The sequence below is a fragment of the Meriones unguiculatus genome, chromosome 8 (genome assembly GCF_030254825.1).
Source record: "Meriones unguiculatus strain TT.TT164.6M chromosome 8, Bangor_MerUng_6.1, whole genome shotgun sequence".
NCBI classification, from domain to species: Eukaryota; Metazoa; Chordata; class Mammalia; order Rodentia; family Muridae; genus Meriones; species Meriones unguiculatus.
In genome coordinates this window covers 36,636,746-36,651,964 of record NC_083356.1, presented here as the reverse complement: position 1 = coordinate 36,651,964, position 15,219 = coordinate 36,636,746, and the positions used below count along the sequence as shown (strand labels likewise).

The window sequence follows — 15,219 nt, the reverse complement described above, 5'->3', positions numbered from 1 at the left end:
CGAGGCCCATGCGTCCAGAGCCGCGTTGCGCAGGCGCCGTGCCCTTGGCATCCGGTAGGTCAGCCGGGCGGCGCCCATCACCAGCTGCCCGGAGGGGCGCAGGCTGCGGACTGAGTCCCATCCCTCAGGTCCCTCCCTACCCTGCTTTCCTGGCCTTGAACACCAGTTCAGCCTACCTCCACCCTCCGAGGGCTCCCTGACTTGTGCTGACCCCCGATCCTCATTCTGACTCTTCCACTGCCTTGTGAAGTGTCGCCTCGCCGCCATTGCTCGACACCTGGGGCCCAGATTCCTCTTCTCGTCTCTCTTCTGGGTTCCAGGATTGTAAGAGCCAGACAGAAAACCGGGGTCCCATCCTAGATCCTTCCGCACAGGAATTTACGATCACAGGGAAGGCAAGTGGGATTCCTGCTCCCATTTTAACCCCACTCCTCCTTTTGTAGGCCACACCTGGGTCCCCATTGCCTCTGGGAAAGAAAAGGGGGCTAAAATTCAGGGCTACAGTCTATGGACCTAGGCCAACTGCAGAAGGTCTTTTACAGTTATTAACTGAGTCCTCACAGAGATGCATGGTGGAGGCGTTTTCTGAATGTGACTAAACCACCACATTATAAGGCATAGAGGGATTCAGTGGTGTTTCCAAAGGAACATCCCTGTAACCCATGAAGCATGTCTGTGGTCCTATACTTCTTAGAGTCCAGTGTTATCCACTGGGGTAACGTGAAGGACGTTTGTAGCCTGCTGTGGCAAGTTTGGTACCTGGCTCAGGCAGCCAGCCTAGTCTCTGTGTCTCTGTTTGCAGCTCCGCCCAGCTCGCAGCTATCACTGAGCCCTCCCATATCCAGCCCCGGATGAAATTGTCCCTTGTCACTTAAGAAGCATGTCATCCTTGTTCTTGAGGAGCACCAGGAGCCTGGTGAAAGAGCTTGGCAGGAAGGGTGAGCTGGTGCCTGTGGACAGCCTGAGCAGCTCACCGCGCCTGCGCCCCTTCTGCCTGGTGAGGAAGAAGAACAAGAGTTACCTCTGGCCATGGGACACTTCCTTCATCCCCACAGACTTTACCCTCCTGGACATACTGGAGCCTGGCTGTCCTGACCTAGGTATCTTCTGGGAGGCTTCTGCAGAGTGAAGCGGGGCTCCCAAGGGAGGCAGATGAATGTGCTGAGAAAATGAACAGGCCTCTGTCCTGGTGAGGCTAGCAGGAACATGGCCCTCATGGCCGTGTCACATGGCTGTATGTATGAAAGAAAGTCTTCTTCTTCCTCCTCTTCCTCTTCCTCTTCCTCTTCCTCTTCCTCTTCCTCTTCCTCTTCTTCTTCTTCTTCTTCTTCTTCTTCTTCTTCTTCTTCTTCTTCTTCTTTCTCCTCTTCTTCTTTTCCCCTGTGTTCCTCCTCCCTGTGAAACAATCATCATTTTTTTAAATTAATTTTCTAAGTTAGCTTACAACACGCTGGGTTTCATTATACCATTTTCTTTTTGTTTTTTTACATTTATTTACTGTGTGTGTGTGTGTGTGTTGTGTGGTGGACATATGTGTGCCACAGCGCTGATGTGCAGGTCAGAGGACAATTGGCAGGAGTAAGTTCTCTTCTTCCAGGGTGTGGGTCCCAAGGCTCAAACTCTGGTAGGCAGGCTTGTACAGCAAGTCTCCCTGCCATTTCACATATTTCACACACACACACACACACACACACACACATACTAATTCGTACTTCTGTACCTTCCCCCAGACCTTCTTCTCTTGTAGGTCCCCTTCCTCCCAGACAGTGCCCCCTTCTCCTTTCATGTCATAAAAATCCTCTTACTTTCACTCTTCCCTTCCTCCTTTAGATTTCTTCCTCTCTTTCTACTTTCATGCCATATACATACATACATACATACTACTACATACTCAATACACACATACTTAAACAATTATTAAAGATTTATTTTCTGTGTGTGTGTGTGTGTGTGTGTGTGTTCACCTGTGTGTATGTGTACACACAAGTGAGTGCAGATGCCTTCAGAGGCCAGAAGAGGCTATAGATGCCCCTGGAGCAACCAGTGGTTGTGAGGAGGCCAACATGGGTGCTGAGAACTGAATATGGTCTTCTGGAGGCAAACGCTCTCACTGCTAAGGCATCTCTCCAGCCCTGACAGTCAGTTTAATCCGCTATAAAGGCTGCCCCGGATTCCAAGCTTCCTGTGCCAGAGACCACATTGCCAAACCCACATCTCACCCTCGAATCCCCCTCGAAGCCCTGATGCTCTTTCTTTCCCGAATATAGATGAGGAAATTGAGGCTTTGGGAGAGCTCAGTGGCTTCTCTATGCCACACACCATGTATAAAGTGGTGGCGGCCATTTTGAGACCTGAATGAGGCTAAAATGGCACCATGAGCCACCCTGCAACCTGTCTCCTTCCCTTGCCAGGACCCTGTAGCTTGGGCTTCTCTCTCTGCAGACGTCAAGCACAGTGGGCCCATCAATGCCTGGGAGAAGATGACAGGAGCTAGGACAGGGGCTGTGGGCCTGAGCCCTGGCGTGAAAGGCCAGGTAACTGGGAGCAGCGAGAACTCCTGCCACTCTGCCGTGACTGTGCAGACACTCTGGGTCACCCCTTGCACCTGGGAGATGCTGCTTGCGAAAAGGTGAGAGCCAGGGAAAGTTTGTGGGCAGCTGGACTCCCAGCTGGGCTCAATGGGCACAGGTCCTCCAGGGGTGGGGGAAAAGCCAAGATGCTGCCAGTCTGCCGCATGGCAAGCCACATGAGATAGTAGACTCATGGAGCGAGCCCTGGGCCTGCCCGTGTGGAGGCTCAGAGGTTTCAGGCCAGAGGCATCCAGGGCCAGGAGAAGAAATAGAATAGAAGGATGAGGCTATAGGGAGAGGTGGGAACCACAGTAAACTGGAGACAGATGCCTCAAGCTGGTGGATATCCAATTGCTTCTGGATCAACTTTAATATCTCCCAAATTTTAAATCTCATTTGGGCCTATGCTTGGATATCCGAAGCTTTGAAGAGGACTGTTACAAGCTTTCTTCAGCTTCCCCTTTTTTCAGCTGACACCCCCCCACACACACTCACTTTACACAAGCAATCCTCTCTTCCCCACCAAAGGCCAGCACATTGTTCCTCCCTAGATGCTGACATCAGCACAAAGAGCACCAAGCCAGGAGGGTCTCCGGACTCCCCAGATGGGCAGACACTCCTCCCAGCTCTGATCTTCTCTGGTTTCTTCACCCTCCAGGAAACTGAGGTCTCCTAGGCCCTCCTTCCTCCAGGAACTGCAGTGCCGGAAAGACAGGGAGAGCCTATACGTGGTGACCGAGGTTGTGGTGACCTTGCAAGATACCATACTTCAGAGCCACAGCCAAACGCTAAGAGCTGGACAGCTAGCCCTCCCACAGCCGAGCCATGCTCAGGTGTGCAGTGTGCAGGAGCGGGTGCACGGTGGGCAGTGGGGTTGGAATTATGAATAGCATCAGCCTCAAGAAGGGACTCGAGCTGGAAGTCTCCCCACCATGAGGGGGAATGAAGTCCTTGAAAGATGTCTCAGCTCTGCCTGCACGCGTCTTGTTGAGGTTTCTCATGCCCACGCCCCAGTGTCCGCTCTTTCCTTCTGTTTTGAATCAGGCTCTTAGTTTATTGCCCACTCTGGACTCAAATGACCTCCTATCTCTACCTCCCAGGTAGGTGGTGGTACAGATGTGGGGAGGCATGAGCTCCTGCTCGCTTGTAGTAGGTCTGAAATAGCGCACAGTCACTGCTCTTGTCTGCATTTTTCCAGAGGATCCCTGCACGTGCTCTTCACAGGAGGAGGATCTGCACACTTGGTTACAAACTACCCTTAGGTCATGTACTTCAGCCTCCTGCACAGGAACGCTGGCTTCACATGAGCATTCTAGGACTCTGGGGCTCCCTGCCTTCCACATGTTAGCTGCAGGCTCAGGTGGCTGATCCTCTCAGCATGCCCACAAATGCAGGTGCCCATCGGTAGGGACCACAGTCAGGGAAAGCCTCCCTCCCATGATGGAGTGCTGCCGGTAGGCACTCAGCAGACCCCATCCACTCATTCTGCCGATTCCAGGTGTGTCTGTTAAGTCTGCTTCTTGATCGGAGGAAAGCAGAATGCAAAGAAGTACCTTGCTGAGGACCACACCTGGGGTTCAAGTTAAAGTCTGATATGTGTTTTCAACACATATTTGGTCAAGTCAGTCAAACAGCAGCACAGCTTGCAAATACTAATCCTAATCACATGTTCCCATAGCAGAGTGACATTCTTCTCACCCTCCTCATGCAATAGTGCAGGCAGCTGGGACAAGGACAGTATCTTGCAATTAAGCACTTATTGCTGATGTTGTGGTGGGGTCTGCTTAGATCTGGCCCAACTCAAACACCAGGTCAACGCAGGAAAAAAAAAAAGTTTATCATAATCAAGCCACTACTGACGGATCAGGAAAGCAGAACAGAGCTGAACTGCAACCTAGAGCCAGAATTTTGCCAAGCTTGAAAAATCACAAACACCTGTGTCAAGTTACAGTTTTCCCACCAATCAGGATTCAGGGATAGAAGACTTTCCTAGGAATATTTCTTTTGTGGTACATTTATCCTGTTCTCATTGGTTGGTTTATTTGACTGTGGCAAGGTGGCTTGCCTAGGATTCAATGTCTCAACTTGCCAACCAGAAAGTCAGTTACCCAGGCACATGTCTCTCTGTCAAGCAGGACGTCAGCCACCCAGGAAAGTCTTGGGAACTTAAATTTTATTTGACCCCCTATTCAAATTGCAAGTTTTACTCAAAATGGCTTCAGTTTTGGTTCCTTCTGGCAATATCTTTTGGAGTCTTCTCTCTCTCTCTCTCCCCCTCGCTTCCTCCCCCCCCCCACTTCAAGGCAGGGTTTCTTTGTGTAGCTTCAGCTGTCCTGGACTCACTTTGTAGATTAGGCTGGCCTCAAACTTACAGAGATCTGCCTGTCTCTGTGACATACTTTACTGAGCGTGTCATGAGACTGGGTTCTAGGATAAGGTAACCAGCCTTCTCAGATTGCCTAAAGTAGGGATTTCCCAGGACACAACACTTCCTGGTATCATCCAGAGTCCCAGAAACACCTAGACTCCAGTTCTCTACTGGCAAATTTAAAAAAATAATATTGACTCAAAAGAAGAAAAGTGTTTTCCCTTTACACAGAAGTCCAGACAGGAGCCAAAGAGCCACTGTGATAGGCCACAGTGTTCAGAGATCTGGTCTTTCTATTTTTTCAGTCTGCCACCCCAGTATATGGTTTTTGCCTCATGTGCCAACATGGCTATGGTATATACAGTTATCATATCCACCCCAGACAACAGAGCAGTGAAAGGGAGCAAGAACCCCCCACCCACAAAAAAAAAAAAGAAAAATCTTATACACACTACTCTGTGTGTGTCCTGTCAGTCAAAACTTGGCTCTGTGGCTACATCTTGTTGCAAATGTAAGCCTATATCCAGAACAACCATGTTACATGGTAAAATTATAGGAGCTTTATTACTGTTGCTGGTAAGTAGCAGTTTCCTGAGGGATAGGCAGAAAAGGCTGTGACAATGGACAAACATCATGAAAGTCTAGCTTCCAGTGTCAGCTTCCTCCCATGCCTTTACCTCTCTAAGCCTTGGCTTCCATGTGGAAATGGGAGAAAGAGACTTAGTGGCCATGCGGAATATAGATAGACCGGCCACGCCCCAATGCCTGCATCTCGGCATTTCCTGGGCATCCCAAAGTAAGTAACACTTTTAATGGGCCAAAGCACACAAGTGTCTTTGTCGTGTGATTTCTTAGAACTTGACCAAGCCAGGTGCATTGTTTGAGTCCAGAATGCCTTAGGTTATTTTCTAGAAACACCTTTTATGCAAGCATAGTTTGTGTTCTTGATGGACATGAGGGTCTGTCTGGCTCCACTTCGGTAGCCGGCCCTCCAGAAATCTTGTCATCAAGACCCTAGTAGTTTTTTTATCTGCCCCTGCAACCCATTCCTGAAGTTCATAGAGAAGGGAGGGCCAGTGTCTTCTCCCTTCCTCCCTCACAGGTCCAGGGACAGAGTCATGTGGAAAAAAGCAGAGAGAAGATTCTGAGCATCCCACAGGGCAGTGTACTGGCCTACAGGGTTCTGCGGTTGGTGGTGGAGAAAGATGGCTGGGGTAAGCCTCTTCATCCCTGCTCTCTGCCCCACCCACCCCTTCCCAGCAGCCAGATACCAGAAAGCAGTGAGAAGAAGAGAGAAGGAAGGTCCCACCTCTCCTGCCCCTTAACTGAGCAGTAAGCTGGTCAGGCTACCTAAAAAGACTAGACTTCTATAGAAGGCTGCTGAGGTCAGGTTCTGGGAGGAGCTAAACCCAGCCTGTCCCTGCCTGCCCTGTAGTGGGGCTGAACTCTACCAGAGGAAGGGCCCTTGTTACATAATTGGAATAAAGTCTCTCTGCATATCTGTAGTCAAGAAGTGTGCAGAGAGACACAGGGGACTTTGCTGACCCCAACCATGTCCCAAACTAGAGACACATCTGGTGGCAACAGCTCTGGGCACTCACTCTAACCACTGGAACTCTAGGCTTGGCCTTGGAGTGAGAGAAGGTGTCAAATGGACACAGCTTCTCCATTTGTCCCCATGGAAGGGAAAAGCATGAGCTCAGAAGCCAACCATTGTCGCCTGTGGCCCTGGCCACACTCCTGTAGCGGTCTGTTAGCAGTGCTTGGGCTACTTTAGGATGCCCTGTGGGGTAACCCTGCAGAGTCCCACCTCTGCTGGCCAGCATGGGAGATAGAGCCTTCTTAACCAGATGTCCTGCTTTTTTTTGGGTTTGTTTGTATTGTCCCTGCTCTGCAACATGCAGCTCTCCATTTCTTCCCTGAAAGCAAGGTCTGCAGGGATACCAAGGGAGGTAAGTGACTACCCAAGGTAGGTGACTGCCCTGGCATGGTTCTGTGGTCCCCAGTGCTATGTGGTGATCCTAGGTCAAAAACGGGTGACTCTGCCTGAGAAGGTTAAGCAAGCTAGAACTGTCTGGAAGAACAAGTGACAGAATTGCCCTATTGGAGACTAATAACTATCCCAAGCCCTGCTTCCCTCGCCTATACACAGGAGGCTGATGCTTGTCTTTCCAGCTTAGAGGATGAGAGCTGAAGCCTCAGAGGCTGGGCATGAGCCAGCTGTAGGTCCCAGAATCAGAGAGGTCTAGCAGCCCTGGAAGAGAAAGCTAGGGCAGGTTTTGTTCTTTCTGTGGGAGCACTATGAAGGGGAAAGGGAAAATAGGAAGGTGGTTAGGAAGGCTGGTGAAGACCTGTAACTGCCTGGAGTGAGCAAGATGCCCTGCCAGTGTCTGGTGAAGATGCAGAGCAGGGAATGGGGTGAGTAGATATGGCATTGTGCGTGAGGGAGATGTACAAGGCCATTCCTGTGACACTGGATTTCCTGGTGAGGCTGGGAACACAAAGGACCCCTGAGCAGGTGACTGGCACAGAACTAAGTGGCTGCCCACCTGATCTGTACAGGTGGAGTCTCCAGCAAGGAACCAGAAGAGTGTAACTTCCTGGACTTGCAGGATCAAGCAGAGAGCCAGTTGCAGGACCTGGTCACACTGTCCTCAGAACTACGGAACACACTGCTGGGTGCCTTCCAGGAGCTACTACAAGACCGCCAGGCACTCCAAGAGCTGGAGGACACGGTGATGGGCCCACTTGCCAGACTTAGCAAAGACCCCAGATCCAACCAGATGACAGGGAAAAAGCAAAGTGGGCAGGAACAGAATGTGGTGTCCACAGCTGGCAGGGCTTCACCTGGGCTTTCACACTCACTGCTGGGGACATGAAGCAGGTTGTGCATGGACTGGCATGTATTAGTGCCTTCTTCTGTATCAGGCCCTTGAAGCTCAGACCCCCACCATCCCACCCAGTTAGGAGAAAGCTGGTTCTGCCAAGTTCAAGCCCAAACCCAGTCTCTTTACATAGTGGTAGGTACCCAGAGGCAGGAATGACTCCTTGAATGGACCCGGAAATTGAATGCAAGAACAAGGGTCTCTCCCTCATACTCTTTTCCTGCAGCTAGAACAGGCTCTGGACACTGGGTTGCTGCCACAGCTGGAGGGCCCCGGAGGCTTTGTCTTAAGTACTCTCCAAGACTCCAAAGGCAACTTGTCGTGCTCGAGAGGCAGGGCTATGTTCTACATTCTTGGAGCGCTAGCAGGTAAGAGTGAGGGTTGGGGACCGAAAACAGATCCTGACGGGTGGACAAGAAGGGAGTGAGTGGCTATGGTTCAACAACCAAGGACTATGCATGGACTCAACCTAGGCTCCCTACACATATGTAGACAATGGGTAGCTTAGGCAACATGTGGGTCCCCTAGAAATGGGATATGTACTCTATTCCCCCTGGTGGGGCTGTCTCGCCAGGCTGTAGGGGATGAAGACGCGCTAAGTCCTAATGCAACTTGATGTGCTGGTCTGAGTTGGTAGGGGGGAGGCTCCCCTTATCTGAGGAATAAGGGAGGGGGGATAGATGGAAGTGGGAGGGAAGATGGGAATGGGAGGAGAGGAAGGAGGGCCTACAATTGGATTGTGAAGTGAATAGATAAATTTTAAAAAGAATATTCAATTGAAAAAAAAAAGGGAGACCACATGCTGAAGCTTGGGCTGTCTGAGTGTGGTGCCTAGCTCTGCACTAACAGTATGAGTAGCCTTGGCCAAGTCTTCCCAGCCCCTGGTTAATCACTACTGCTCAAGGCCACCATCAGTGGAGCAGCTTGGGCGTGTGAAAACCTTTTCTATCTGAAGTTCATTGCCAGCCTCTGAGAGACTGTTCCAGGGTAATAGAGTTCTTACCTTTTAGAACCTTTTGGGCAACATGGCTCCAGAGGTGCCAAAACTAGTGAAGTTTCTCCTGACCTAAGGGTTCCTGAGGTACATGCCTTCCTCCATCAGAGTCCATGAAGGATACAATACAGAATACCTGGAGCCTCCTCTACTTGGTAACCCCCCTCTCTTTATTTCTCACAGCACTAAATGGACCCCATCATTGCCTGTTGGCCCAGTCCATAGAGAGAGAAATCCTATCTGAGGAACTGGAGCTGGTGAGAGCCTCAAAGGAGGGGGTACTGGGGTTCAGGGAGGTACAGGGAGAGATGTAGAAAGCAGATGAAGATGCTTTGTAGGAAGATCTGGTCTCCATTCCCTGAGAGTCTGTCTGCAGCTCTTTTGTGCAGCTCCAGCTCATAGAGGGAACAGGCTCTGGGCCTGACCTTGCAGCCTGCAGCTTTGAGTAACCTCTTACTGGGCATCTGACTTTGTCCTACACCCTGAAATGCTCAACACATCCATTACACTCAATGTTCTCTGCCAAGCCTGAGAATGTAAAGGGAAAGAGGATGTCCTGCCCAACTGTCTCCTCTAGGGGATGATGGACAGCATTGGAATGAGCTCACTTATTTCCAGTAGAGCCAACGCTTGAAGTCCATAGCTAGAGTGGCGGGCAGCCAGGCAGAACAAACAGCGAAGACTGCAAGGCCCTGGGGAGTGCTAGGGATGTTTCACTGCAGCCAGCAGCAGTCGAGAGCAGTGTGCACAGGAGTAGAAATGGGGTTGCACAATCCCCAGAACCAAATGCAATGCTGCATAAACCTCAAGGCCAGAGCTTGCCTATGGACAGGAAGTAGAGGCCCTGGTTGCTGCTCAAGGGTGGATGCCACCACTCAAGGCCTATGTGGTCCCTGTCCTGAGTGTTTTCTTGCAGGTGGCCAGCATCTTGGAGCATAACTGTGATCGGATGGAGGAAACAAACTACCCCCTCCCAAAAGGAATCTTCTGTCCTCTCAAGTGTGAGGATGTGGTCCTCATCCTAAACCTGGTGCAGTGCTGTGGGCTAGAGCTGGATGAGTCCGGCTGCCACATTACCTGGGACCCCACAGTGGCGCCTCAGCTCTCTGCACTCTATGGGTGCCTCACAGGACTGAAGCTACTGGCTGACTCAAGCACTGGGTCCTCTAAGACTGTGCCTGAAGAGGGAACACCGATCTGTCCCTAGGGTCCCATCTAAACTGACTCCTGGCAGCCTAGGATGGACTGACTCTCCTGAGGCCACAGCTGATGACAGACCTCACACTAGTTCCAGACATCAGAAACACCTATTTTAGAGCAAATAATGCCAGGGTCACAAAATAAATCAGGGTTCTGAAAGCAGTGAAGGCTGGCTACAGAACAGTTTGGCTCTGTGTCCTGGTCAGCCACCACTCCCACCTGTGTAGCCTAGGCAGCAAAGTCCCCTCTGGGCTCAGGTAAAATCAGCCATTGTAAAAGGTTTGTGGTAATTCCCAGGGCACTAGATGGCAGTAAGAACTTTCAAAATTACGTGACATGCTTACAAGAGTGCTGTTTTCTGTTTGTTTTTTTAAGATTTATTATTTATAGAGCATTCTGTCTGTCTGTGTGCCTACACACCAGAAGAGGCCATCAGAGCTCACCATAGGTGGTTATGAGCCACCATATGGTTGCTGGGAATTGAATGCAAGACCTTTGGAAGAACAGTCAGTGTTCTTAACGTCTGAGTGCTGTTATTGTATGGTGCAAGGTGATGAGGCCACAGAGAAGCAGCTCTCCAGGGTAACACAGGACAAGCTGTTCCTGCTTTCATTTCCTTCAGATTTTCTTAGGCCTCCTCTGCCCCACCCATAATATGACAAATAGGCCAACCTGCTCAGGTTCCAGCCAACTGCATACAATATCATGGGATAGTCAGGAGAAAAGTCTTCATCAAGAAAGGAGAAGCTAAACCCTTTCCTAATAGAGCATGCTCTTCCCAGTCTTAATTGTGCAGTAGCTGAGTCTCTCTTAGCATCTCCCTAGAAGTGAGTTTCTTCTGTGATAGACTGTTTCTGGTAAAGCCTACATTCTCCAATAAGGGTGCTCTCCCCACTCTCTCGTGTGTGTGTGTGTGTGTGTGTGTGTGTGTGTGTGTGTCTTTTACAGACATAGAAAATGGAACTCAAAGAAGTCACAGATCAGAGTAGAAAAGGGGCTAGATCCTCTTCTACCTGGGCTATCCAGCTGTCCTTTCTACATACCTCTTTTCTTCAGGCCCTCTCATGGCCCTATGTTTTGTCCCTGCTGAATTAAGTTCCCCAACCTATTTTCCATTTCCACACATCCTTCCAGGCACTCAGACCAAAGGCCATGTTTATTCTCCACTTTGTTCCTCATTGCCAGTTTACCGGGGAAGCTTATTGCACTTACCTCCAAATCATACCCTAATCTGAATCTTGGTTGTTTCTCACACCCTTACTGCCAACAAATTTGCCATCCATTTTTGCCTCGATGATATACCAACTGGTTAACTGGCCCCTACACCTGTTGCCCCATTCTCTTCTTGAGACGGCTGGAATGAAGCCTTTCAAATATATCATCTCTTCCCTCTGATGCCTTAGAGGCACAGCCTGTCTCAAATGGCCTCAAAGGCTCTCTGTTCGGCTCTGTTCCTCTTGGCTGCACCTTTCTTCCACTCAGCTTCAGACCCACTGGCCTGTTCTCAGCCTTTGGCTGCCTTCCTCAGATTCCTTCACTGCAAAGGGCTGCCTTCACTCTTTCCTATCTTTGTTCACAAGATACTCTCTTTAATGAGTCCTATCCCTGTTCACTCTAAGTTGCAAACTGCCTTCTCAATTGTCTTGAGCTTCCCCACAGCCACTGGCATCTTCCATGGTGCCACATACCTTAGTGTACTGATGCCAAAGCACTGGAGATATAGCAGTGCCAGGGAATGGAGGACCTGGCCACTCAGGGAAGCAAGGATTGAACAAGACTTATACAATCACTTCCTTAACTGAGTTGGATAATAGATGTCAGAAGCTGATTAACAGAAACAATTCTAGGAGATGAGTAGCCCCCAGGCTACTCTGTCAAGCAAACTAATCAAACAGCTATGCATCCCTAGCAGGGATGGACTGGAGGTTGAGATTATCTCAGAAGGTTAGAAATAGCTTATTTAAAGGCCTCACTATTCTTTTTTTTTTGCAGTTTTTATTTTATTAATTACACTTTATTCATTTTGTATCCCCCCATAAGCCCCTCCCTCCTCCCCTCCCGATCCTACCCTCCCTCCCCTTTCTGCATGCATGCCACTCCCCAAGTCCACTGATAGGGGAGGTTCTCCTCTCCTTTCTGATCTTAGTCTATCAGTTCACATCAAAAGTGGCTGCACTGTCCTCTACTGTGGCCTGGTAAGGCTGCTCCCCCCACAGAGGGAGGTGATCAAAGAACAGGCCAATCACTATTCTTAATAGCAGAGGACCTGGGTTAAATTCTCAGCACCTACATGGTGGCTCACAACCATACGTAACTCCAATTTCAGGGGATCTGATGTCCTCGTCTGGCTTGGATATCACATGCACACCTATATGGAGGCAGAACACTTAATACACATAAAATCTTTTTTAAAAATACCAAATTGAGCATCAAATAGGAAAGGATCTGCAGACCTTAAAATGCCAAACAAGTAGACTCTTCACTTTATAGATACAGTGACTAGACTTTTCAAGTGTTAACACTTAGACCTTGGTATGGTGTGTGCCTCATGAGGCTCTGTAACAAACACTAACTGTACAGCAGCACCAAATCTCATGAGATGCTCATGAATAACCACACTACTTAACAATAAAGGAGATAACTTCAGTGTCATTAAAGTGGCGCTAGGGATACACAGGCAGCTACTGGGTTGCCCAGGCCCACCTGACTTAGAAAAGCTATACTATTTCTCCTACACTATGGGTAAACCTGTAGGACATCTCTGAAAACAGTATTTCAAAGATTCTGGTATTTTCTGTCAATACAGTTCAGAACAGACATCAGACAATATATACCAATATGTGCTATCACTCATGAAACTTCCTCAGCCCTGAATGCCCTCCCAACACTCAGGAAACTCATCATCTTTGTCATCGTAGGACATAGGCTGTGGCTATGGACAGGTGCTACTCACTCACTCAAAGATAATTTTGTCAGTATGTTCCCTGAGGCTTGCCATTTAAAAAACTGTGCAGGGACTGGGCAAGTAGCTCAATGGTAAGTGTACTTGCTTAGCATGCAAAATATCCTGGGTTCCACCCCACAAGCTCTCCAAAATGTTCAATGTTTAAAAACTGTTTTAGAGATCTGGTGAGATAGCCTACCAGTTAAGAATGTATACCACTCTTGCAGAGGACCTATGCTGAGCAGTTCATAACTACAGGTAACTCCAGCTCCAGGGCACCCAATGCCTCCTTTTGGCTTTCCCAGTTACTCACACTCATGTGCATATATGCAGACACATACATAGTTAAAATCCTTTAAAAGTTGTTTTAGTCTCATGTGCAGGCTAATTGCCTGCTATTCAAAAAACCATGATACAGGATATCTTATTCAATTATAGGATCTAGTATGGGTTCTTTCAGATGGTATATGTCTAGCTCCATCACTAAGTGAGAACCAGCAGTGTACTCTAGAATGAAAAACCTATGTTACTAGGCAGGATACCAGGAGGTGACTATGAAGCTATGATGGTCAAAATACTGAGCACCCCTTGCCTGCAAACAGCCCAGGAATTGACTAGCTGACTTCTTGCAGTTACTCTAAAGACATACTGCATTTCCTGTTTGGGGACAGGATTTTTAACCAAAGTCACCCCAAGTTTAAGGAAAAAACTGAACACATTCAAGCTCACTGAATAAACGTAACTTGACCACATTATTACTGCCTTGCTGACGGGACTTATGAGACATCCTGGTGGTCTGGGATCAATTATTCCTACTGATGAGGAGCATGAGCGCTCCTGAGCAGTGCGGGGTGTCAGAGTTCTAAATCCACAGGTCTTCCTACTGTCCTATGTGCTTACACACTCAGTTGGAGTATTCCTTTAATAATTCCTGGCATGTTAGTTACTACAACCTGAAATGGAACTAGAATGCCATTTCAAACTTCAGTACTTCAAAAACTTAAGATATGCACACAGTTGCCAGTTATCTTCATAAGCCTAAAATAATTGCAGTAATCTTAGAAGTCCAGAATGCTAAACTTCTGCAAAATGAGGAAATGGAAGTTGAAAGTACCATGCATCCATGACAAGGACTGAAGAAAAGGATAATGGAAAAAGATAACCATGGGTGTGCTTTGGTAGATGATAGCTTACCCACTATTTTGAACCAGGGGCACACAGGCCAAAAATAGGCTGAGACATATGTTAACAAAGACATATTTTAAGAAAACCACAAGGGGCAAAAGAAGGCAAGCTTTAGAGTATAGAGTCAACCTCTGTCCAATGGATAAGCAGGCCATTTGCCTGGCCTTTGCTGAGGAATTGTACTGTGGCCAGCCACAGAACTATCACTTTGAAGGCAGTTTTCTAAGCAGAGAAAAAGTTGCAGACAATGTCAACATACCCCTTGGATTTTGTGGATGGTAAGTATCAGCTCTGAGGTTGAGCCCATTCTCTGGTGTTAAGTAGCTCCACCACCAATGCAGCAGTATGTCCCTCTTATCCCAGGCTGTCAACAAAACCTGCTTCCCTAACCAGGCCAGGCACTAGCACATTCTGTACAGGGCCAGTACATACTTTAGCCTCTGATAGCCATATCATCTTTGTCACAATTCAATTCTGCTGTTACAATGAGCAAATAGCTATAAATAATATATATACAAATGAGGAGGCTATGTTCAATAAAATTTTATTTATGAACACTGGAGTTTGAATTTCATATACTTTTCTCATGCTACAAAATATTTTTCAACTTTTAAAAAAACATTTGTTATCCTTTATTCTCCCACCTTTAAAAATCATTCTTAATTCACAGGCTGTGTAAGTACAGAGGGAGGTGGACTGGTCCACCAACTGGGCTGCTGACCCCTAGACAAGAGTTAAAGATTTTCTTTCCCCACTTCATCTTCAACATGCAGACCGTGAACCATGTTACCTGAAAAGGCCACAGCAGGATTACTCTATTTCATTTATTTGTACTCACTCATTCCATTCAAGCACTCACTTGGCAGCTCTCCATTTTAGGTACTGTGCAAGATCTTTGCTTTGGACACTGAAGGAGTATGACACAAATGTTTTCTCAAGTTCTCAATCTCCACAGCATCTCTAACTTCCCATGAGTATCAGAGAAGATGCAAAGTATGGTGATGTATCAGGCTGATTTGTGAGGCAGTTGTATTCAGTGCTCAGGTTGACTGTAAGAAATTACCACAAACTAG

The 15,219-nt window shown here is 48.2% G+C and overlaps 1 protein-coding gene across 1 annotated transcript; it reads left to right on the top strand.

Moving 5' to 3' along the window:
- The first annotated feature begins 880 nt into the window (after positions 1 to 880).
- LOC110553468 (gasdermin-C-like) lies at positions 881 to 10,024 on the top strand. Its single transcript, XM_021645409.1, has 10 exons — positions 881 to 1,100; positions 2,443 to 2,629; positions 3,229 to 3,403; positions 6,041 to 6,152; positions 6,843 to 6,890; positions 7,206 to 7,214; positions 7,507 to 7,673; positions 8,050 to 8,191; positions 9,001 to 9,074; positions 9,734 to 10,024. The coding sequence occupies exons 1-10, from the start codon at positions 881 to 883 to the stop codon at positions 10,022 to 10,024; spliced, it is 1,425 nt and encodes a 474-aa protein (XP_021501084.1).
- Positions 10,025 to 15,219: the final 5,195 nt, after the last annotated feature.

Coding starts and splice junctions, on each gene's coding strand:
- LOC110553468 (XM_021645409.1), top strand. CDS start 881: ATGTCATCCTTGTTCTTGAGGAGCACCAGGAGCCTGGTGAAAGAGCTT. Junction 3,404..6,040: donor CACAGCCGAGCCATGCTCAG/GTGTGCAGTGTG, acceptor CCTCCCTCACAG/GTCCAGGGACAGAGTCATGT. Junction 7,674..8,049: donor TCCAAGAGCTGGAGGACACG/GTGATGGGCCCA, acceptor CTTTTCCTGCAG/CTAGAACAGGCTCTGGACAC.